This window comes from Salvelinus alpinus, chromosome 5 (assembly GCF_045679555.1).
Source record: "Salvelinus alpinus chromosome 5, SLU_Salpinus.1, whole genome shotgun sequence".
Taxonomy (NCBI): domain Eukaryota; kingdom Metazoa; phylum Chordata; class Actinopteri; order Salmoniformes; family Salmonidae; genus Salvelinus; species Salvelinus alpinus.
This window is the reverse complement of record NC_092090.1, coordinates 71,237,265-71,260,717: the sequence shown is the minus strand read 5'-3', so window position 1 is coordinate 71,260,717 and position 23,453 is coordinate 71,237,265. Positions and strand designations below refer to the sequence as shown.

The 23,453-nt window shown below is 45.1% G+C and overlaps 1 protein-coding gene across 1 annotated transcript in view; it reads right to left on the bottom strand.

Moving 5' to 3' along the window:
- Positions 1-23,453, bottom strand: part of LOC139576681 (pleckstrin homology domain-containing family A member 2-like) — a 31,114-nt gene that overhangs the window by 5,726 nt on the left and 1,935 nt on the right. The window contains exons 2-5 of the mRNA XM_071403014.1: positions 23,116-23,280; positions 19,597-19,653; positions 19,443-19,491; positions 4,442-4,539 (exon numbers count right to left, since the gene is read on the bottom strand). Of these exons, the coding sequence (XP_071259115.1) occupies positions 4,442-4,539; positions 19,443-19,491; positions 19,597-19,653; positions 23,116-23,256 (345 nt within the window). The 5' untranslated portion in view covers positions 23,257-23,280. The remainder of the gene's footprint in view (positions 1-4,441; positions 4,540-19,442; positions 19,492-19,596; positions 19,654-23,115; positions 23,281-23,453) is intronic.

The following is a 23,453-nucleotide window of genomic DNA, read 5'->3' as shown; positions in this document are numbered from 1 at the left end:
CCGTATTGAGGGGAGGATGGATGGGGCCATGTATCGCGAGATCTTCCCTCAGTAAGAGCATTGAAGATGGGTCGTGGCTGGGTCTTCCAGCATGACAACGACCCAAAACACACATCCAGGGCAACTAAGGAGTGGCTCCGTAAGAAGCATCTCAAGGTCCTGGAGTGGCCTAGCCAGTCTCCAGACCTGAACCCAATAGAAAATCTTTGGAGGGAGCTGAAAGTCCGTATTGCCCAGCGACAGCCCCGAAACCTGAAGGATCTGGAGAAGGTCTGTATGGAGGAGTGAGCCAAAATCCCCGCTGCAGTGTATGCAAACCTGGTCAAGAACTACAGGAAACGTATGATCTCTGTAATTGCAAACAAAGGTTTCTGTACCAAATATTAAGTTCTGCTTTTCTGATGTATCAAATACTTATGTCATGCAATAAAATGCAAATGAATTACTTAAAAATCATACAATGTGATTTTCTGGATTTTTGTTTTAGATACCATCTCTCACAGTTGAAGTATACCTATGATAAAAATTACAGACCTCTACGTGCTTTGTAAGTAGGAAAACCTGCAAAATCGGCAGTGTATCAAATACTTCTTCTCCCCACTGTATATACTGTTGTTTCTATACTATTCTACTGTATCTTAGTCCGTTCCGCTGACGTCGCTTGTCCATATGTATAGAGTCTTAATTAATTTCTACTTAGATTTGTTGGGAACTGGGTATATGTTGTGTCATTTGTTAGATATTACTTGTTAGATATTACTGCACTGTCGGAGCTAGAAGCACAAGCATTTCAATACCCCTGCAATAACATCTGCTAATCACGTGTATGTGATATACACCGGAGTAGCTTACCAAGACGACATGAATGTTCCTGAGTGGCCTAGTTATAGTTTTTAATTAAAATCAGCTCGAAAATCTATGGCAGGATTTGAAAATGGCTGTCTAGCAATGATAAACAACCAACTTGACAGAGCTTGAAGATTCTAACATGTATTGACTCAGGGGTGTGAATATTTAAGTAAATGAGATATTTCCGAATTTAATTTTCAATACATTTGCAAACATTTCTAAAAACATGTTTTCACTTTGTCATTATGGGGTATTGTGTGTAGATACGTGAGAAAAAAAACTAAATTCAGGCTGTAACACAGCAAAATGTGGAATAAGTCAAGGGGTATGAATACTTTCTCAAGGCACTGTATATGGAAACTCCCTCTAGGCCTACACCAATCCAATGTTTTCAAATTTATGTGGAGTGGTGAACGAGTGCACACTTCAGGAGAAAAAAGACAGATAAAATAAAGATTATTGGGACATAACCACTAACTGCTGCTCTCAGCCTTCTGTAGAAGTGTGGAGGGAGGAGTTACAGGCCTTCAGCATTAAACTCTCTGGTCAAGAAGTGTGTGTGTGTTTCAGATCTTTACTGCAGCTCCACAGCACAAACAGCAGATGTGTGTGGTCCTGGTAGAGCATGGCACTTGCAACCAGAGGCCTTCACGGGTCCAAAAAGTTGGACCCGTTCCGAAATGGACCTGAGGCATTCCCATCCGGAACAGATATGTATGAATTCACTTTTTTAATATAGAGACCCGTTCCAAATGGACACAAGGACAACTAGACCAGTTCCGTATAGACCTGGTCAGATCCAGACCCGGTCTGATCCGAGTGAGGGAAGCAGCAGAAAAGTATATTTTTAAGGTAATTTATTAACCGGAGCTGATAAAGCGTGAGGGGGAGGTGACGCTCTAGCAGGGGCCGTGCTGTGTGTGTGAGTGTGTGACACGGGAACAGGGAGGGAGAGACCGCAACCAAACAAGCCGACTCGCACTATAGTAGACTAATAGCTGCCATACTGTAGCTAGGTTATTTATCATCCAATATGATCACGTAGTACCAGTCTTGACTGCATCAAACCAGGAGAACCTGGTTAACTAACCATCTAGGCTAATTGAAGCTGCATGCGCTTTCTCATCTTACAGTTACAAACAACAACTCCATTCAGAATATAAAGTAGCAGCCTACCTGTTGGCTCTTGGTTGTTGTAGCTCATCCTTCTCCTTTAACTTTCCTTCATTTTAATTCCATCTTCCATTGATTAGATATGTCCTAACTTTTGCCACACACGGAGGCTCTGACTGTTGCCTATTGCCGCTTTGATGACTTATGATTGGCCAACAACAAGCTTCACGCGCCACTCTTGTGAAAAGTAAAGAGCAGCAGCATAAATTATACGATTTCTCTCTCGCTCTACTGCAGCAGTCGCGTTCTGATCTGTATGGGTCCTTCTGGACAAGTCAGTTGAAACTACACATACCTGAGACCCGTGAAAATCAAATCAGATCCGGCCCAGACACGTGACATTATTTAGAATTCTGGATCCGGACTTGCTCACGTCCCGGATCGGGTCTCGGGTATTCAGGTACAAGTGGCTCCGTGAAGACCTCTACTTGCAACGCCAAGATAGGGTTTGATTCCCAGGACCACATGTACATAAAATGTATGCACACATGAATGTAAGTCACTTTGGATAAAAGCATCTGCTAAATGGTATATACAGTATTATATTATAAACAGTGTATGTGTGGAAAGCCCCCCCCACAGGCTGAATATAGGATTCAACACACACTGTGCTGGAATGTGCTCTGTGAAACCTCAAAACACAAATCATGCTGTTCTGTTTCACCATTTCCTCATATTCTAGATGAGAGATTGTGAGAGTATGTGCGCGTGCCCAACCAAAAGCATAATTAGCGGTGTGTGTGTGGGGTGGGGGTGGGGGGGTCCAATCGTAAAATGAGGAAAGGAGTAGCACTGTGTTGTGTCAAGACACAGAAACCAAGTAGCTGCCTGGCGTTTTATGGTGGGAATTTATTTCCCCTATCAATCAAATTTGTACATTTTGTAATTCACCTCAGTTGAGAACAAGTTCTCATTTACAACTGCGACCTGGCCAAGATAATGCAAAGCAGTGCGACAAAAACAACACAGAGTTACACATGGGATAAACAAATGTACAGTCAATAACACAATAGAAAAATCTATATACAGTGTGTGCAAATGTAGTAAGATTAGGGAGGTAAGGCAATAAATAGGCCATAGTGGCGAAATAATAAAACATTGGAGTGATAGATGTGCAGATGATGATGTGCAAGTAGAGATACTGGGGTGCAAAAGAGCAAAAATAAATAACAATATGGGGAGGTAGTTGGGTGGGCTATTTACAGATGGGCTGTGTACAGGTGCAGTGATCGGTAAGCTGCTCTGACAGCTGATGCTTGAAGATAGAGAGGGAGATATAAGTCTCCAGCTTCAGTGATTTTTGCAATTCGTTCCAGTCATTGGCAGCAGAGAACTGGAAGGAAAAGCGGCCAAAGAAGGAGTTGGCTTTGGGGATGACCAGTGAAATATACCTGCTGGAGCATGTGCAATGGGTGAGTGTTGCTATGGTGACTAGTGATCTGAGATAAGGTGGGGCTTTACCTAGCAAAGACTTATAGATGACCTGGAGCCAGTGGGTTTGGCGACGAATATGAAGCGAGGGCCTGGCATACAGGTCGCAGTGGTGGGTAGTATATGGGGCTTTTGTGACAAAACGGATGGCACTGTGATAGACTGCATCCAATTTGCTGAGTAGTGTTGGAGGCTATTTTGTAAATGACATCGCCAAAGTCAAGGATCGGTAGGATAGTCAGTTTTACGATGGTATTTTTAGCAGCATGAGTGAAGGAGGCTTTGTTTGCGAAATAGGACACCGATTCTAGATGTAATTTGGATTGCAGATGCTTAATGTGAGTCTGGAAGGAGAGTTTACAGTCTAACCAGACCCCTAGGTATTTGTAGTTGTCCACATATTCTAAGTCAGAACCGTCCAGAGTAGTGATGCGAGTCGGGCGGGTGGGTGCGGGCAGCGATCGGTTGAAGAGCATGCATTTGATTTTACTAGCATTTAAGAGCAGTTGGAGGCCACGGAAGGAGTGTTGTATGGCATTGAAGCTCGTCTGGAGGTAAGTTAACACAGTGCTCAAAGGGCCAGAAGTATACAGAATGGTGTCATCTGCGTAGAGGTGGATCAGAGAATCACCAGCAGCAAGAGCGACATCATTGATATATACAGAGAAAAGAGTCGGCCCGAGAATTGAACCCTGTGGCATCCCCATAGAGACTGCCAGAGGTCCGGACAACAGTCCCTCCGATTTGACACACCGAATATCTGAGAAGTAGTTGGTGAACCAGGCGAGGCAGTTATTTGAGAAACCAAGGCTGTTAATTAATTTTTATAAGGGCAAATTTACCTGTCTCTCATATGGGGTGGGGGGCGGGGGGTCATGACCGCAAGTTACACACCTGGTTATACGTGTAATGATTAGATGAATCATATGTTATGTTAATGTTACCATATGTTAATGGTAACGTTAGCTACAGGAGTTGGGGTACTCACAGTGATCTTGGTAGCTTTGTTCAGAGCGAGGACCCAGTCTTTCAGGTCAGCAGCATCGTTGGCATGGAGGAAATAACGCCGAGACACGGCATTGATCACTGCAGACATAGTGATATACATAGTGATATACAGAAATACAGAGGTTATAATAGCACTGATCACTGCAAGGAGGACAGAACAGGTATGGGTTGTTCCACCTCAAAAAGCACCAGAAAGAGGGTTGACACCCACCATCTTAGATTGTTCTTCGCAACCGATACGATTAGCATTTTCTGAAACATTATTTTGTTGAAATATCATTTAATCCATGAGAAATTAAGCTAACTGATTGCACCCAAATTGGCCATTTTAATGTATAGGATTCTGATAATATTCAATTAATATAGTACCCAACATCCGATTCGGACCAAACGTCTTCCTACCAATTAGTAAGACATGAGGAATTGTATATATATATATATATATACAGTATATATATATATATTTTTAAAGCCACCCACGGAAGCCTCACACTCCATGCCAATCCCACCCCAACAACCAGTATACAGTATCAGTTCTCTATTTTTGACAAGTAGTATGAAGCTGTGGCTTGCTTCTCCATACCATGTAATGTATTCCCTGTGAATATGGTCATGTTTCTTTTCCCCTGTTCAAAGAAATTTGTCATTGAAGTAGCTTGCATTATTTACCATAAAGTAGTGTCAATGGTTTATAGAGAGGGTCTTCTAAGTGGGAGCGGACCAATGGGTGGGATAACAATTACATTTTAGTAAAACAATGACAACACTAGCTATTCTCTTGTGGAATTTGAAAGGCCTTAATAGTTCTATCAAACAGTCCAACTATCTTGATAGTCTAAAACCACATTGATAGAGCAATGCTCCGAGGAACACACATGAAATTGAATTGAACAAATTCATAATTATTAACAAAAATTCAGTTGATGATTCTCTGATTTTATGGGACAAAGGTTTTATTAAAAACAATGCAACTACATTTGCATCTGGGCTGAATAAATCACATTTTAAAAAAGATATCAGAATTGGAAAAGTTGTTAACAAAGTTAGAGCGTTCTCAACAAATACTTTTTTCAGTGCAACTACTCTCTCCAACGTCAAGACAGAACTAAATCTATTGATAAGAGAGAGAGCAGAATATTCCATCCCTCGAGATAAACTTAAGCATTAGTTTCATGGTAATCGACACAGTTGTCTTCTGGCTAACAAGCTTCGCAGTAATTAGCGGATATTGTAACCATTGAAACTGAATCAGGTGAATTACTATCAGAACCCAAATTATATCAACTAAAGTGTAACGATGTGCGCTGAGAGTCGGGAAGCAAGTTCAGGGAGTGAGTGTTTTAATAAATAAACACGACATAATACAAAATTAGAAACACGAACAACGCATAGACATGACACAGGAACAGAAACTATAATGCCTGGGGAAGGAACCAAAGGGAGTGACATATATAGGGAAGGTAAATCAGGGAAGTGATGGACTCCAGGTGAATCTGAAGATGCGCAGGTGCGCGTAACGATGGTAACAGGTGTGCACCATAACGAGCAGCCTGGTGACCTAGAGGCCGGAGGGAGCACACATGACATAAAGATTCCCCCGTTTCTATAAAGAATTGTACCCCTCTGATTGTAAATCCACTCCAAGCCAGACGGAGTCCTTTTTAAAGATGTAAGAACTCTTCTTCTCTCAACTGAGGAAGCCAGCTTGATGGGAGACCAAATCTCTCTCCATGAACTTAAAAAGTACATTGGATAACATGAATAAAGACAAATGACCTGGTTGGGACAGCATTCCTTCTGAGGTCTATTTAATATTTTGGAACCAATTAAGTCAACTATTACTCGAAATGACTAACACAGCCAATCACAAAGGGTCATTTGGAAGGGACGTAAATAAAAGATTTGGCATGGGTTGGCGCCCCCCTTGGGTTGTGCCGTGGCGGAGATCTTTGTGGGCTATACTCTGCCTTGTCTCGGGATGGTCAGTTGGTGGTTGGAGATATCTCTCTAGTGGTGTGGGGGCTGTGCTTTGGCAAAGTGGGTGGGGTTAAATCCTGCCTGTTTGGCCCTGTCCGGGGGTATCGTCGGATGGGGCCACAGTGTCTCCCGACCCCTCCTGTCTCAGCCTCCAGTATTTATGCTGCAGTAGTTTGTGTGTCAGGGGGCTAGTGTCAGTCTGTTATATCTGGAGTATTTCTCCTGTCTTATCCGGTGTCCTGTGTGAATTTAAGTATGCTCCCTCTAATTCTCTCTCTCTCTTCTCTCCTTCTCGGAGGACCTGAGCCCTAGGACCATGCCTCAGGACTACCTGGCCTGATGACTCCTTGCTGTCCCCAGTCCACCTGGCCGTGCTGCTGCTCCAGTTTCAACTGTTCTGCCTGCGGCTATGGAACCCTGACCTGTTCACCGGATGTGCTACCTGTCCCAGACCTGCTGTTTTCAACTCTCTAGAGACAGCAGGAGCGGTAGAGATACTCTGAATGATCGGCTATGAAAAGCCAACTGACATTTACTCCTAAGGAGCGGACCTGTCGCACCCTTGACAACTACTGTGATTATTATTATTTGACCCTGCTGGTCATCTATGAACATTTGAACATCTTGGCCATGTTCTGTTATAATCTCCACCCGGCACAGCCAGAAGAGGACTGGCCACCCCTCATAGCCTGGTTCCTCTCTAGGTTTCTTCCTAGGTTCTGGCCTTTCTAGGGAGTTTTTCCTAGCCACCGTGCTTCTACACTTGCATTGCTTGCTGTTTGGGGTTTTAGGCTGGGTTTCTGTACAGCACTTTGTGACATTGGCTGATGTAAGAAGGGCTCTTTAAAAATATTTGTTTGATTGATTGATGGGTCCTTAGATCCTCAAAAGGTTTTACAGCTCCCCAACGAGAGCATCCTGACTGGTTGCATCACTGCCTGGTATGGCAACTGCTCAGCCTCCGACCGCAAGGCACTACAGAGGGTAGTGCGTACGGCCCAGTACATCACCGGGGCCAAGCTTCCTGCCATCCAGGACCTCTATACCAGGCGGAGTCAGAGGAAGGCCCTAAAAATTGTCAAAGACTCCTGCCACCCTAGTCATAGACTGTTCTCTCTGCTACCGCACGGCAAGCAGTACCGGAGCGCCATGTCTAGGTCCAAGAGGTTTCCAAACAGCTTCTACCCCCAAGCCATAAGACTCCCGAACAGCTAATGACTACCCAGACTATTTGCAACCCCCCATTATGCTGCTGCTACTCTGTTATTACCACTTTTATAAGCCTATCTGCATGTACATAATTACCTCAATTACCTCGACACCGGTGCCCCTGCACATTGACACATTGACTCTGTACCGGTACACCCTGTATATAGCCCCGCTATTGTTATTTACTGCTGCTCCTTAAGTATTTGTTTTTCTTATCTCTTACTTTAAAAAAAAATGTATTTTCTTAACTGCATTGTTGGTTAAGGGCTTATAAGTAAGGTCTGTAAGGTCTACACCTGTTGTATTCGGCGCATGTAAAATTTGATTTGAAATAAGGCACTAATTTTGGTTTTATTCAATAAAAGGTAAAGATGCCACACAGTGCTCTCACCATCTTTGATAAAACACAGATATACAGCTATTTTCAAACATTCTGTCATTCCATCTCAAAACTTACTTAACCAAAATGGTACATCCAGACCAAAGCGAGTTTGTTAAATTATTATCCTCAGATAACCTTTGTCGTCTATTACATATCTTACATCAGGAACTCTTTTTTAGTTTTTATAATTTTATTGTTGGACATAAAAGACAAAAAAAAAAAACTGAAAATCAGCGCCAACTGATATTAATTTTGGAAATCTGTTCCAAAGTATTTCCACATATAATAGAGAGATATACACTGTGTATACAAAACGTTACACACATCTGCTCCTTCCATGATATAGACTGACCAGGTGAAAGCTATGATCCCTTGTTGATGTCACTTGTTAAATCCACTTCAAATCAGTGTAGATGAAGGGGTTGAGACAGGTTAAAGAAGGATTTTTAAACCTTGAGACAATTGAGACATGGATTGTGTATGTGTGCCATTCAGAGGGTGAATGGGAAAGACAAAATATTTAAGTGCCTCTGAACACGGTATAGTAGTTTGTGTCAAGAACTGCAACAATGCTGTTTTTTCACATTCAAAAGTTTCCCGTGTGTATCGAGAATGGTCCACCACCCAAAGGACATTCAGCCAACTTGACAACTGTGGGAAGCATTGGAGTCCACATGGGCCAGCATCCCTGTGGAACACTTGACACCTTGTAGAGTCCATGACCCGACCAATTGAGGCTGTTCTGAGGGCAAAAGGGAAGAAGGGGCGGGGGGTGTAACTCAATATTAGGAAGATGTTCTTAATGTTTTGTATACTCAGTGTACGTGATCGCTGTTTTCTGCATAGAAAAGTATTGGGTGGGCCGCCTGATTGTTTTTTCGAGATGTCTATGTCCCCAAAAATGATTTGTTGGAAATCATTTTCAGGTTGGAAAAACATTTTCGGTGTAAACGACTAAAACCAGATATAAAGTATGTAGAAAAGGGACCTATATATTTTTTAATAAGATCGTGTTTGAGAACTAACAATCAACAAAATAAAAGCTAGATAGTCAAGAGAGAATCTAAAAAAATATATATTGATGCATTCAGGAGTATTTGTGCCATGGCATGGGCCCCCCATTGATTTTGCTATAATGTCACTTATATAGCATAAATGTGTAGAATTGCAGAAAATGTGCTTTATAACTGCTAATTTCTCTCTCAGCCTCATAGCAGAATGTGTAGAATTGCAGGAAATTAGCTTTAAAATTGCAACATTTTATCTATGCCACCTGGCAAAATGTGCAGAATTGCAAGAAATTAGCTTTAAAACAGCAAAATGTTGTCACTGCGGCCAACACAAGGGATTTTTAAATTTTCAGTTGGCGACAGCACCATTGGCCATGCCGATGGCCACACCACCACCACGCCCACCACCGAAGCCCTATTTTGATCCAGAAAAAAACCTGCAAATGTAAACAAGGGTTGAAATTCTGCTTCTTGCAGTCAATTGCAATTTGTAATTATGTTTCAGCCCCCTGACCATCCACTTAAGAAAATTGTCCCGATGCTGAATCTAGTTGATGATCCCCGTCTTACATGCTTCATCAGAAACCAAAGCTGCTTGTGCAGTTCTCTCACTCTCTCGACACAAAAAAACTTTTGATAGACTAAAATGGTCATATCGTTGGTCGGTTTGGAACATATGGGACTTGGCACCAATTTCATTAATATGACTAAAATACTGAAAATGGCTTACCAAGAAAAACTTCCAAAACGACTAATTTGAGGTAAAAAGAAGTTGGAGCACTCAACAAAAATAGACAGAGATGGATTATATTGAGCAATAAGAAATCAATTGTACAGGATGCAAACAGGTGTCTTGACGTCAAGCTGACGTCTTCCTCAGAGTGACCTGACCATTGCACATAGCTTCTATTTATAGCCTAGTAGCCAATTGAGACACAACAATGTAAAAAGAAAAGAAAAAAAGAAATCAAGGTAAATGGTAAATTATAGCATAACATAATAAGATAGATATTGTGTCTCGTTAATCAATAAGCCATGTCAAAATATACATAAGTGATATTTGGGTGTCTGGGAATCCAGAGACACAGAGACCAAAATAATCAAGCCAAGTTTTTCTTAGTAAGCCATTCATGATTTTTGTCATTGTTGTTGAGCACCCCTGTTCCTTTGTTTGCTGAAGCGCGAAGGCCCACCTTAACACATGATTAAAATACTATATGCCAATCCCTCAGCCATAGTAATAACAGGCAATACCTGCTCTGCTCCGTTCAGAATAACCAGAAGTAGCAGGCAAGGTGATCCCATCTCACCTCTGCTATTTTCATTGTCTATAGATGGGTTAGCTGATATCGTCACAAAAACGGTGTGCGCGGTTCCAGTGTTGTTGTGTGTCTGGATGGCCAGATTGCTAGCAAGAATGACAAGAAACTGTCATGTGGGGAATCGTAAGTGGCTCATTTCATCTTGTTCTTGATACCATGTCTTGTTTTGAGGTGTTTTGACTGATTTCATGTCATTGCTAATATGGCAAAACATGTTCTTGCTATCTAACCAACAACTGTAATGATGTATTTGAGATACAACAAGTGCTCATTGTGCAAATGCATTTATTTATTCAATAAACATTGGAGATGAAATATCGCTTACATGGGTCCTATATGGCTCAGTTGATAGAGGATGGCGCTTGCAACACAAGGGTTGTGGGTTCAATTCCCATGGGGGACCAGTAAGAAAAAAGACTCACTACTGTAAGTCGCTCTGGATAAGATACATATACAGTTGAAGTCGGAAGTTTACATACACTTAGGTTGGAGTCATTAAAACTCATCACAAATTTCTTGTTAACAAACTATAGTTTTGGCAAGTCGGTTAGGACATCTACTTTGTGCATGACACAAGTAATTTTTCCAACAAATATTTACAGATTATTTCACTGTATCACAATTCGAGTGGGTCAGAATTTAACATACACTAAGTTGACTGTGCCTTTAAACAGCTTGGAAAATTCCAGAAAATGATGACATAGCCTATCAGAAGCTTCTAAAGCCAATTGACATAATTTGAGTCAATTGGAGGTGTACCTGTGGATGTATTTCAAGGCCTACCTTCAAACTCAGTGCCTCTTTGCTTGACATCATGGTAAAATCAAAAGAAATCAGCCAAGACCTCAGAAAAAAGATTTGTAGACCTCCACAAGTCTGGTTCATCCTTGGGAGCAATTTCCAAACGCCTGAAGGTACCACATTCATCTGTACAAACAATAGTACGCAAGTATAAACACCATGGGACCGCTCAGGAAGGAGACGTGTTCTGTCTCCTAGAGATGAACGTACTTTGGTGCGAAAAGTGCAAATCAATCCCAGAACAACAGCAAAGGACCTTGTGAAGATGCTGGAGGAAACAGGTACAAAAGTATCTACACTGCTCAAAAAAATAAAGGGAACACTTAAACAACACAATGTAACTCCAAGTCAATCACACTTCTGTGAAATCAAACTGTCCACTTAGGAAGCAACACTGATTGACAATAAATGTCATATGCTTTTGTGCAAATGGAATAGACAACAGGTGGAAATTATAGGCAATTAGCAAGACACCCCCAATAAAGAAGTGGTTCTGCAGGTGGTGACCACAGACCACTTCTCAGTTCCTATGCTTCCTGGCTGATGTTTTGGTCACTTTTGAATGCTGGCGGTGCTTTCACTCTAGTGGTAGCATGAGACGGAGTCTACAAACCACACAAGTGGCTCAGGTAGTGCAGCTCATCCAGGATGGCACATCAATGCGAGCTGTGGCAAGAAGGTTTGCTGTGTCTGTCAGCGTAGTGTCCAGAGCATGGAGGCGCTACCAGGAGACAGGCCAGTACATCAGGAGACGTGGAGGAGGCCGTAGGAAGGCAACAACCCAGCAGCAGGACCGCTACCTCCGCCTTTGTGCAAGGAGGAGCAGGAGGAGCACTGCCAGAGCCCTGCAAAATGACCTCCAGCAGGCCACAAATGTGCATGCGTCTGCTCAAACGGTCAGAAACAGACTCCATGAGGGTGGTATAAGGGCCCGACGTCCACAGGTGGGGGTTGTGCTTACAGCCCAACACCGTGCAGGACGTTTGGCATTTGCCAGAGGACACCAAGATTGGCAAATTCGCCACTGGCGCCCTGTGCTCTTCACAGATGAAAGCAGGTTCACACTGAGCACATGTGACAGACGTGACAGAGTCTGGAGACGCCGTGGAGAACGTTCTGCTGCCTACAACATCCTCCAGCATGACCGGTTTGGCGGTGGGTCAGTCATGGTGTGGGGTGGCATTTCTTCGGGGGGCCGCACAGCCCTCCATGTGCTCGATGTACCGAGATGAGATCCTCAGACCACTTGTGAGACCATATGCTGGTGCGGTTGGCCCTGGGTTCCTCCTAATGCAAGACAATGCTAGACCTCATGTGGCTGGAGTGTGTCAGCAGTTCCTGCAAGAGGAAGGCATTGATGCTATAGACCGCCCGTTCCCCAGACCTGAATCCAATTGAGCACATCTGGGACATCATGTCTCGCTCCATCCACCAACGCCACGTTGCACCACAGACTGTCCAGGAGTTGGCGGATGCTTTGGTCCAGGTCTGGGAGGAGATCCCTCAGGAGACCATCCGCCACCTCATCAGGAGCATGCCCAGGCGTTGTAGGGAGGTCATACAGGCACGTGGAGGCCACACACACTACCGAGCCTCATTTTGACTTGTTTTAAGGACATTACATCAAAGTTGGATCAGCCTGTAGTGTGGTTTTCCACTTTAATTTTGAGTGTGACTCCAAATCCAGACCTCCATGGGTTGATAAATTTGATTTACATTGATCATTTTTGTGTGATTTTGTTGTCAGCACATTCAACTATGTAAAGAAAAAAGTATTTAATAAGAATATTTCATTCATTCAGATCTAGGATGTGTTATTTTAGTGTTCCCTTTATTTTTTTGAGCAGTGTATATCCACAGTAAAACAAGTCCGATATCGACATAACCTGAAAGGCTTCTCAGCAAGGAAGAAGCCACTGCTCCAAAAGCGCCATAAAAAAATCCAGACTACGGTTTGCAACTGCACATGGGGACAAAGATCGTACTTTTTGGAGAATTATCCTCTGGTCTGATGAAACAAAAATAGAACTGTTTGGCCATAATGACCATTATTATGTTTGGAGGAAAAATGGGGAGGCTTGCAAGCCGAAGAACACCATCCCAACTGTGAAGCACGGGGGTGGCAGCATCATGTTTTGGGGGTGCTTTGCTGCAGGAGGGACTGGTGCACTTCACAAAATAGATGGCATCATGAGGCAGGAAAATTATGAGATGTTGCTTCAATATATCCACAAGACATCAGTCAGGAAGTTAAAGCTTGGTCGCAAATGGGTCTTCCAAACGGACAATGACCCCAAGCATACTTCCAAAGTTGTGGCAAAATAGATTAAGGACAACAAAGTCAAGGTATTGGAGTGGCCATCACAAAGCCCTGACATAAATCCCATTGAAAATTTGGAAGCTTGTGGAAGGCTACCCAAAACATTTGACCCAAGTTAAACAATTTAAAGGCAATGCTACCAAATACTAATTGAGTGCATGTAAACTTCTGACCCACTGAGAATGTGATGAAATAAATAAAAGCTGAAATAAATAATTCTCTACTATTATTCTGACATTTCACATTATTAAAATAAAGTGGTGATCCTAACGGACCTAAGACAGGGAATTTTTACTAGGAATAAATGTCTGGAATTGTAACGAGTATTACCGAAGGTGGCCTTCCTTCCTGTTCGAGTGGCGCTCGGCGGTCGTCGTCGCCGGTCTACTAGCTGCCACCGATCCTTTTTTCCTTTTCGTTTGTTTTTGTCTAATTGATTTCACCTGTTTAGTGTTTGGTTGTTAGGGTGGGGTTATTTAAGTTCGTTTAGCCCGTTTATGTTTGTGCGGGCTTGTTTCTCTGTTTGTATGTTGAGGTTGCTATTTTTCATTGGGATTTACCACAGACTGAATTTATGTTTCCAGTTTTGGACTTTATTCAGGTTGGAGTTGTACGCCAATGTTTTTTTTGACATTACCTGTTGTATTTCTGGGTGGACATTAAAAGTGGTTTTTTCCCGTTACCTTTGCTCTCTGCGCCTGACTCCTTACCTTTATCCTCATCGAGCGTAACAGAAGCCCGCACCACGAATGGAGCCAGCAGGAGCAGCGACCACCCCTCTCCCCACGATGGAGGAGAGAGTCCTTCATCACACGTCCATCCTTCATCGTATTGGATCAGCAATGGATCTTATGATGGAGAGGATGGATCGTTGGGAGAGGAGTGGTCTCCCTACAAACACTACAAGCCCACCTACCCTCCCTCCAGCACCATTACCATCTCCTCCAGCGGGACCCGGTACCAGCGCGTTGCGTATTACGCCTCCTAGCCAGTACGATGGAGCGGCGGCGGGGTGCCAGGGATTCCTGCTACAATTAGACCTGTACCTGGCCACCGTTCGACCGGCTCCCTCGGATGAGGAGAGCGTGAGTGTCCTCGTCTCCTGCCTGACGGGTAGAGCCCTAGAGTGGGCCAATGCAGTTTGGAACGGGGCCGACTCAGCGAGGAGCCACTACCCGGAGTTCACCCGCCGTTTTCGGGCCGTGTTTGATCACCCTCCAGATGGCCGAGCGGCGGGTGAGAGACTGTTCCATCTACGACAGGGGACGAGGAGCGCGCAGGACTTCGCGCTGGATTTCCGGACCTTGGCTGCTGGAGCAGGATGGAACGACAGGGCCCTGATAGACCATTACAGGTGTAGCCTGAGAGAGGACGTCCGCAGAGAGCTGGCTTGTCGGGACACTTCGCTAAGTTTGGATGAACTAATAGACATGTCTATCCGGTTAGACCATCTGCTAGCTGCTCGCGGACGTTCTGAAAGGGTCCTGTTCGTTCCATCTCCTGACCCTCCTGCTCCCATCCCGATGGAGCTAGGAGGGGCAGCATCTAGGGAGATCGGAGGAGGCTCCTCCTGTACCAGTTGTGGCCGAAGAGGGCACACTTCCGGTCGGTGCTGGAGGAGGTCATCTGGGAATAGAGAGGGCAGGCAGAACACTCCTCGGTCACCTCAGGTGAGTCAGCACCACACTCTCCCAGAGCTTCCTGTTGGTCACATGTTTTTGTTAATATGCTTCCTTAAATTTTTTCCCTCTCTCCAGCATAAGGCGCTAGTCGATTCAGGCGCAGCTGGAAATTTTATAGATCGCGGACTCGCTCAGAGGTTGAGGATTCCGTTAGTTAAGGTTGACCCCCCTTTTTCTGTACATTCTTTAGATAGTCGACCGTTAGGGTCAGGCCTGGTCAGGGAGTCCACAATTCCTTTGGAGATGATTACGCAGGGGAATCATAAGGAACGGATTAGTCTGTTTCTTATCGATTCACCTGCGTTTCCGGTAGTGCTGGGAATTCCTTGGCTGGCTATTCACAATCCGACTATTTCGTGGAAACAGGGAGCTCTACAGGGGTGGTCTGATGAGTGTTCAGGCAGGTGTGTAGGAGTTTCCATCGGTGCGACAACGGTGGAGAGTCCAGACCAGGTTTCCACCGTGCGCATTCCCGCTGAGTATGCCGATTTGGCTATCGCCTTCAGTAAAAAGAAGGCGACCCAATTACCTCCCCATCGACAGGGGGATTGCGTGATAAACCTCCAGGTAAACGCTGCACTTCCCAGGAGTCATGTGTATCCTTTGTCCCAGGAGGAGACGTTGGCTATGGAGACATATGTCACGGAAGCTCTGGGACAAGGATTCATTCGGCCCTCCATGTCACCCGTCTCTTCGAGTTTCTTTTTTGTGAAGAAAAAGGATGGTGGGTTGCGTCCGTGTATTGATTATCGAGGTCTCAATTCCATCACGGTGGGTTTTAGTTACCCACTACCTCTCATCGCTACGGCGATGGAATCATTCCACGGAGCACGGTTCTTCACGAAACTGGATCTCAGGAGCGCGTATAATCTGGTGCGTATTCGGGAGGGAGATGAGTGGAAAACCGCGTTTAGTACTACATCGGGCCATTATGAGTACCTCGTCATGCCGTACGGGTTAAAGAATGCTCCAGCTGTCTTTCAATCCTTTGTTGACGAGATTCTCAGAGACCTGCACGGACAGGGTGTGGTGGTGTATATTGACGATATTTTGATCTACTCTGCTACACGCGCCGCGCATGTGTCTCTGGTGCGCAAGGTTCTTGGGCGACTGCTGGAGCATGACTTGTACGTGAAGGCGGAGAAATGTGAGTTTTCTAAACAAGCCGTTTCCTTCCTGGGTTACCGCATTTCCAGCTCGGGGGTGGATATAGGGGGTGACCGCGTAAAAGCCGTGCGTAATTGGCCGACTCCGACCACGGTAAAAGAGGTGCAGCGGTTCTTAGGGTTTGCCAATTACTACCGGAGGTTTATCCGGGGTTTTGGTCAGGTAGCAGCCCCTATTACCTCACTCCTGAAGGGGGGGCCGGTGCGTTTGCAGTGGTCGGCAGAGGCAGACAGGGCCTTCTGTAGGTTGAAGGTGCTGTTTACCGAGGCGCCAGTGTTGGCGCATCCGGACCCTTCTTTGGCGTTTATAGTAGAGGTGGACGCATCCGAGGCTGGGGTTGGAGCGGTGCTCTCACAGCGCTCGGGTGTGCCACCAAAACTCCGCCCTTGTGCTTTTTTTTCGAAAAAACTTGGGCCAGCGGAGCGGAATTATGATGTGGGGGATAGGGAGTTGTTGGCTATGGTTAAGGCCTTGAAGGTGTGGAGACACTGGCTTGAGGGGGCTAAGCACCCTTTTCTCATCTGGACTGACCACCGTAACCTGGAGTATATTCGATCAGCTAAGAGACTGAATCCGCGTCAGGCAAGGTGGGCCATGTATTTCACCAGATTTCGTTTTACTATCTCGTATCGACCAGGTTCACTTAATACTAAGGCCGACGCGCTGTCTCGTCTCTATGACTCAGAGGAACGGTCCATCGATCCTACTCCCATCATTCCGGCGGCCAAGTTGGTGGCACCGATAGTATGGGAGGTGGACGCGGACATCGAGCGGGCGTTAAGGGAGGAACCTGCACCTCCACAGTGCCCGGAGGGGCGTAGGTATGTACCGCTCGCTGTTCGTGATCAATTGATTCGATGGGCTCATGGTATACTCTCGTCGGGTCACCCGGGTATTTCGAGGACAGTGCGAGGTCTTAGGGGGAAGTACTGGTGGCCCACCTTGGAGAAGGATGTGCGATTCTATGTCTCTTCCTGTTCGGTGTGCGCTCAGAGTAAGGCTCCTAGGCACCTGCCTCGAGGGAAGTTACAACCCCTCCCCGTTCCACAACGGCCGTGGTCCCATCTTTCGGTAGATTTTCTGACTGACTTACCTCCATCTCAGGGGAACACTACGATCCTGGTCGTTGTGGATCGGTTCTCTAAGTCCTGCCGTCTTATCCCGTTGCCCGGTCTCCCTACGGCCCTGCAGACTGCGGAGGCATTATTTACCCATGTCTTCCGGCATTACGGGGTGCCCGAGGATATTGTTTCTGATCGGGGTCCCCAGTTTACTTCCAGAGTATGGAAGGCGTTTATGGAGCATTTGGGGGTCTCGGTCAGCCTTACATCGGGGTATCACCCGGAGAGTAATGGGCAGGTGGAGAGAGTGAACCAGGAGGTGGGTAGGTTTCTGCGGTCGTATTGCCAGGACCGGCCAGGGGAGTGGTCAAGATACATCCCTTGGGCAGAGATCGCTCAGAACTCACTAAGCCACTCCTCTACCAACATGTCACCATTTGAGTGTGTGTTGGGGTATCAGCCGGTTCTGGCACCATGGCATCAGAGTCAGACCGAGGCTCCTGCGGTGGAGGAGTGGGTACAGCGCTCTAAGGAGACTTGGAGAGCCGTCCAGGAGTCTCTGCGTCAGGCGAGTAGACGACAGAAGAAGAGCGCTGACCGTCACCGCAGTGAGGCCCCCGTGTTTGCACCGGGGGATAGGGTCTGGCTCTCGACCCGAAACCTGCCCCTCCGCCTGCCCTGCCGGAAGCTGGGTCCGCAGTGTGTAGGGCCATTTAAAGTCCTGAGGAGAATAAATGAGGTGTGTTACCGATTGTTACTTCCTTCTTATTATCGTATTAACCCCTCATTTCATGTGTCTCTCCTCAGGCCGGTGGTAGCTGGTCCCATGCAGGAAGGTGAGGTGCCGGAGGTCCCTCCACCCCCTCTGGATATAGAGGGGTCCCCGGCGTACAGGATAAGGTCTATTCTGGATTCCAGACGTCGGGTGGGGGGCCTTCAGTACCTCGTGGACTGGGAGGGGTACGGTCCGGAGGAGAGGTGCTGGGTCCCGGTGGGGGATATATTGGATCCATCTATGCTGAGAGAGTTCCATCGCCTCCATCCGGATCGCCCTGCGCCTCGGCCCCCGGGTCGTCCTCGAGGCCGGCGTCGGCGCGCTGCGGGAGCTGCGCGTCAGGAGGGGGGTACTGTAACGAGTATTACCGAAGGTGGCCTTCCTTCCTGTTCGAGTGGCGCTCGGCGGTCGTCGTCGCCGGTCTACTAGCTGCCACCGATCCTTTTTTCCTTTTCGTTTGTTTTTGTCTAATTGATTTCACCTGTTTAGTGTTTGGTTGTTAGGGTGGGGTTATTTAAGTTCGTTTAGCCCGTTTATGTTTGTGCGGGCTTGTTTCTCTGTTTGTATGTTGAGGTTGCTATTTTTCATTGGGATTTACCACAGACTGAATTTATGTTTCCAGTTTTGGACTTTATTCAGGTTGGAGTTGTACGCCAATGTTTTTTTTGACATTACCTGTTGTATTTCTGGGTGGACATTAAAAGTGGTTTTTTCCCGTTACCTTTGCTCTCTGCGCCTGACTCCTTACCTTTATCCTCATCGAGCGTAACAGGAATTGTGAAAAACTGAGTTTAAATGTATTTGGCTAAGGTGTATGTAATCTTCCAACTTCAACTGTATATTGTCAACAATCGAAACGAACTCTGTCTGTTTTGCCCCATAGTTGCACACACATCGGTTTTGTTGCTAAACAACCAACCTGTCTATGGAGCCACTGGCCCAGGCAGTTCGGCAATCAAAATAAATTACACCAATCTCTCTCAATTCTACGGAAAACATCATATCATTATACGCTGACAATATCTTACTTTATCTAGACAATGTATCTCAATCTCTCCCAAACACTTTGAAGAATGCTGATGTTTCAAACTACAGAAACAATTTCAGAACAATCTGAGATGGTGGGTGTCATGGCTTGTTGAAAATGACATGGAACGATTCATATGTCACACAACTGAACCCATTTTACTGTACGTGTTTCACCAGGGCCATGAGAAGACCTTACACTCTCATACTCAAGCAAACAAAAGCACTCAAACAAACACTTTGACTCACCAAAGCAGAACTCAGTCTTGGACTTCTGTTTCCCCGTGGCCTCGCTCACCTAACCCCCGAACAGAGGAGCAGATGAGATGAGAGAGAAGATGAGAGTCTGGAATCAGTCAAAAACATTGCCCTTACTAAGAAGTCTGTTTAAGGGTGTTGTTACCTTGGAGATGTATGTCAGCTGCAGAATCCCAACTGCGTTCGCTCCACTAGGCAGGTTCTAGAGGCAGACATACAGTGTAATAAACACAGTAACACAACAAGTAGGGTGGGGCGGCAACCAGATTTTCATACCGTCAAACTGTTTCTGTACCATACCAGGGTATACAGTATTACCGAATGTGCACACAAGGGCTGCTATAAATAATAAAATAAAAATATATACCTGTGTATATACTTTTTTTGAGGGGACGCAGAACAATTTAGGCAACAGGGATCTTGATCCAGGAGGGGATTGAATGTCTCTGATGTAACCAAGAAGCTTGACCTTGACCTTCATATCTAGCCACTTAGCTAGCAAGTTACCAAAGCAAATGCATAGCTGTAGCCCTGAGCTGGATATATATATTTATTATAGTTATACATAACTTAGTTAGTTATAAGCAGTTATAAGCAGTTATAATAAGCCACCCTTTGCCTTGATGACAGCTTTGCACACTATTGGCATTCTGCTTTTCCTTCACTTTGCAGTCCAACTCATCCCAAACCATCTCAATTGGGTTGCGGCCAGGTGATTGTGGAGGCCAGGTTATCTGATACAGCACTCCATCACTCTCTGCATTGGTCAAATAGCCCTTACACAGCCTGGAGGTGTGTTTTGGGTAATTTTCCTGTTGAAAAACAAATGATAGTCCCACTAAGCGTAAACCAGATGGGATGGCGTATTGCTGCAAAATGCTCTGTTAGCCATGCTGGTTAAGTGTGCCTTGAATTTTTATTAAATCATCAAAAGTGTCACTAGCAAAGCACCCCCACACCCCCTCCTCCAAGCCACAAATTCGGAAATTATCCGTTCACCTATTCTGCGTCTCACAAAGAGGCGGCGGTTGGAACCAAAAATCTAAAATTTGGACTCCAGACCAAAGGGCAGATTTCCACCAGTTTAATCTCAATTTCTCGTGTTTCTTGGCCCAAGCAAGTCTCTTATTATTATTAGTGTCCTGTAGTAGTGGTTTCTTTGCAGCAATTCAACCATGAAGGCCTGATTCACACAGTCTCCTCTGAACTGTTGATGTTGAGATGTGTCTGTTATTTGAACTCCGAAGCATTTATTTGGGATGCATTTTCTGAGGTTGGTAACTCTAATGAACTTATCCTCTGCAGCAGAGGGAACTCTGGGTCTTCCTTTTATGTGGCGGTCCTCATGAGAGCCAGTTTCATCATAGCGCTTGATGGTTTTTGCGACTGCACTTGAAGTTCTTGAAATTTTCCGGATTGACTGACCTTCATGTCTTAAAGTGAAGGAAAAGCAGCCAACAAGTGCTCAGCACATGTGGGAACTCCTTCAAGACTGTTGGAAAAGCATTCCAGGTGAAGCTGATTGAGAAAATGCCAAGAGTGTGCAAAGCTGTCATCAAGGCAAAGGGTGGCTACTTTGAAGAATCTCAAATATATTTTGATTAGTTTAACACTTTTTTGATTACTACATGATTCCATATGTGTTATTTCAAATATTTGGTGTCTTCAATACTATTCTACAATGTAGAAAACAGTAAAACTAAGGAAAACCCTTGAATGAGTAGGTGTCCAAACTTTTGAAATGGTACAGTATATCACACACACGGAACGTTTTCAGACCCCTTGACATTGTTACGCTACAGCCTTATTTTAAAATTGGTTAAATAGTTGTCCCCCCCTCATCGATCTACACACAATACCCATAATGACAAAGCAAATAGAGGTTTAGAAATGTTTGCAAATTTATTGAATTTTTTTAATGGAAAAATCACATTTACATAAGTATTCAGACCCTATACTCAGTACTTTGTTGAAGCACCTTTGGCAGCGATTACAGCCTCGAGTCTTCTTGGGCATGACGCTACAGACTTGGCACACCTGTATTTGGGGAGTTTCTCCCATTCTTCTCTGCAGATGCTCTCAAACTCTGTCAGGTTGGATGGGGAGCGTCGCTGCAAAGCTTTTTTCAGGTCTCTCCAGAGATGTTTGACTGGGTTCAAGTCCGGGCTCTGGCTGGGCCACTCAAGGACATTCAGAGACTTGTCCTGAAGCCACTCTTGCGTTGTCTTGGCTATGTGCTTAGGGTTGTTGTCCTGTTGGAAGGTGAACCTTTGCCCCATTCTGAGGTCCTGAGCGCTCTGGAGCAGGTTTTCATCAAGGATCTCTCTGTACTTTGCTCCGTTCATCTTTCCCTCGATCATGACTAGTCCCTGCCGCTGAAAAACCTCCCAACAGCATGATGCTGCCGCCACCATGCTTCACCATAGAGATGGTGCCAGGTTTCTTCCAGACGCGACAGTTGGCATTCAGGCCAAAGAGTTTAATCTTGTATTCATCAGACCATAGAACCTTGTATCCCATTGTCTGAGAGTCCTTTATGTGCCTTTTGGCAAACTCCAAGCGGGCTGTCATGTGCCTTTTACTGAGGAGTGGCTTCCGTCTGGCGACTCTACCATAAAGGCCTGATTGGTGTAGTGCTGCAGAGATGGTTTCCCTTCTGGAAGTTTCTCCCATCCCCACAGAGAAACTCTGGAGCTCTGTCAGAGTGACCTTCGGGTTCTTGGTCACCTCCCTGACCAAGGCCCTTCTCCCCTGATTGCTCAGTATGGCCGGGCGGACAGCTCTAGGAAGGGTGATGGAGGAGGCAACTGTGTTCTTGGTGACCTTCAATGCTGCAGACAATTTTTGGTACCCTTCCCCAGATCTGCCGACACAATCCTGTCTCTGAGCTCTACGGACAATTCCTTCGACCTCATGGCTTTGTTTTTGTTCGGACATGCACTGTCAACTGTGAGACCTTATATAGACAGGTGTTTGCCTTTCCAAATCATGTCCAATCAATTGAATTTACCACAGGTGTACTCCAAACAAGTTGTAGAAACAGCTGCTCAAGGCTGATCAATGAAAACAGGATGCACCCAAGCTCAATTTCAAGTCTCATAGCAAAGGGTGTGAATACTTATATAAATAAGGTATTTCTGTTTTTAATTTATTTGCAAACATTTCTAAAAACCTGTTTTCGCTTTGTCATTACAGGGTATTGTGTGTAGATTGATGAGGGAAAAAAATGTAATTTAATACATTTTAGAATAAGTCTGTAATGTAACAAAATGTGGAAAAAGTCAAGGGGTCTGAATACTTTCTGAATGCACCGTATATATTTATTTATTTAAAACAGTATTGAAAATCATACCATCGGTATTTCGAAATATACCATTTATACCGTATACCGGGGTATCGCCCAAGCCTAACAACAAGCACTTATGCATTGAAAATCATACCATCGGTATTTCGAAATATACCATTTATACCGTATACCGGGGTATCGCCCAAGCCTAACAACAAGCACTTATGCAGGCAGAGATAAAAACCTTCAACTCCCAGTCTCACTTCCTCTACCCTGCTAGCGGCGGAACACACACACTATTTGAACACACTCTGCCTCAGACACATCAGAGGTCATGTGTGTTTGTACAGGTACTATAATGACTGTGTGTGTGTGTACCTGGGGGTTGTCCATGTACCACTGCAGTGTGTTGCCCTGTGTGTCCAGTATGAAGTAGCGTCTCTGGAAGCGACTGCTGCCCTCCTTCTCCTCAATGTCCAGGAAGCCACACACACGGTTCTGCCTGTCCACGTATGGCATACTGCTGCCTGCTACCACATATCACTGAGAGATGGAGAGCGGGAGGAGTCTATTTGTAAGGCATTTTGAAATAAATCTTGCACAGTAATGACACAGGCTTCCAATTCTTCAGAAAACCCAAATCCTCTTTTAGAGCAACAGTAACAGTTGGCAGTGAATTTGCCCGAAAGAGAGGAAGAGAGCGAGCAGTCATGTCA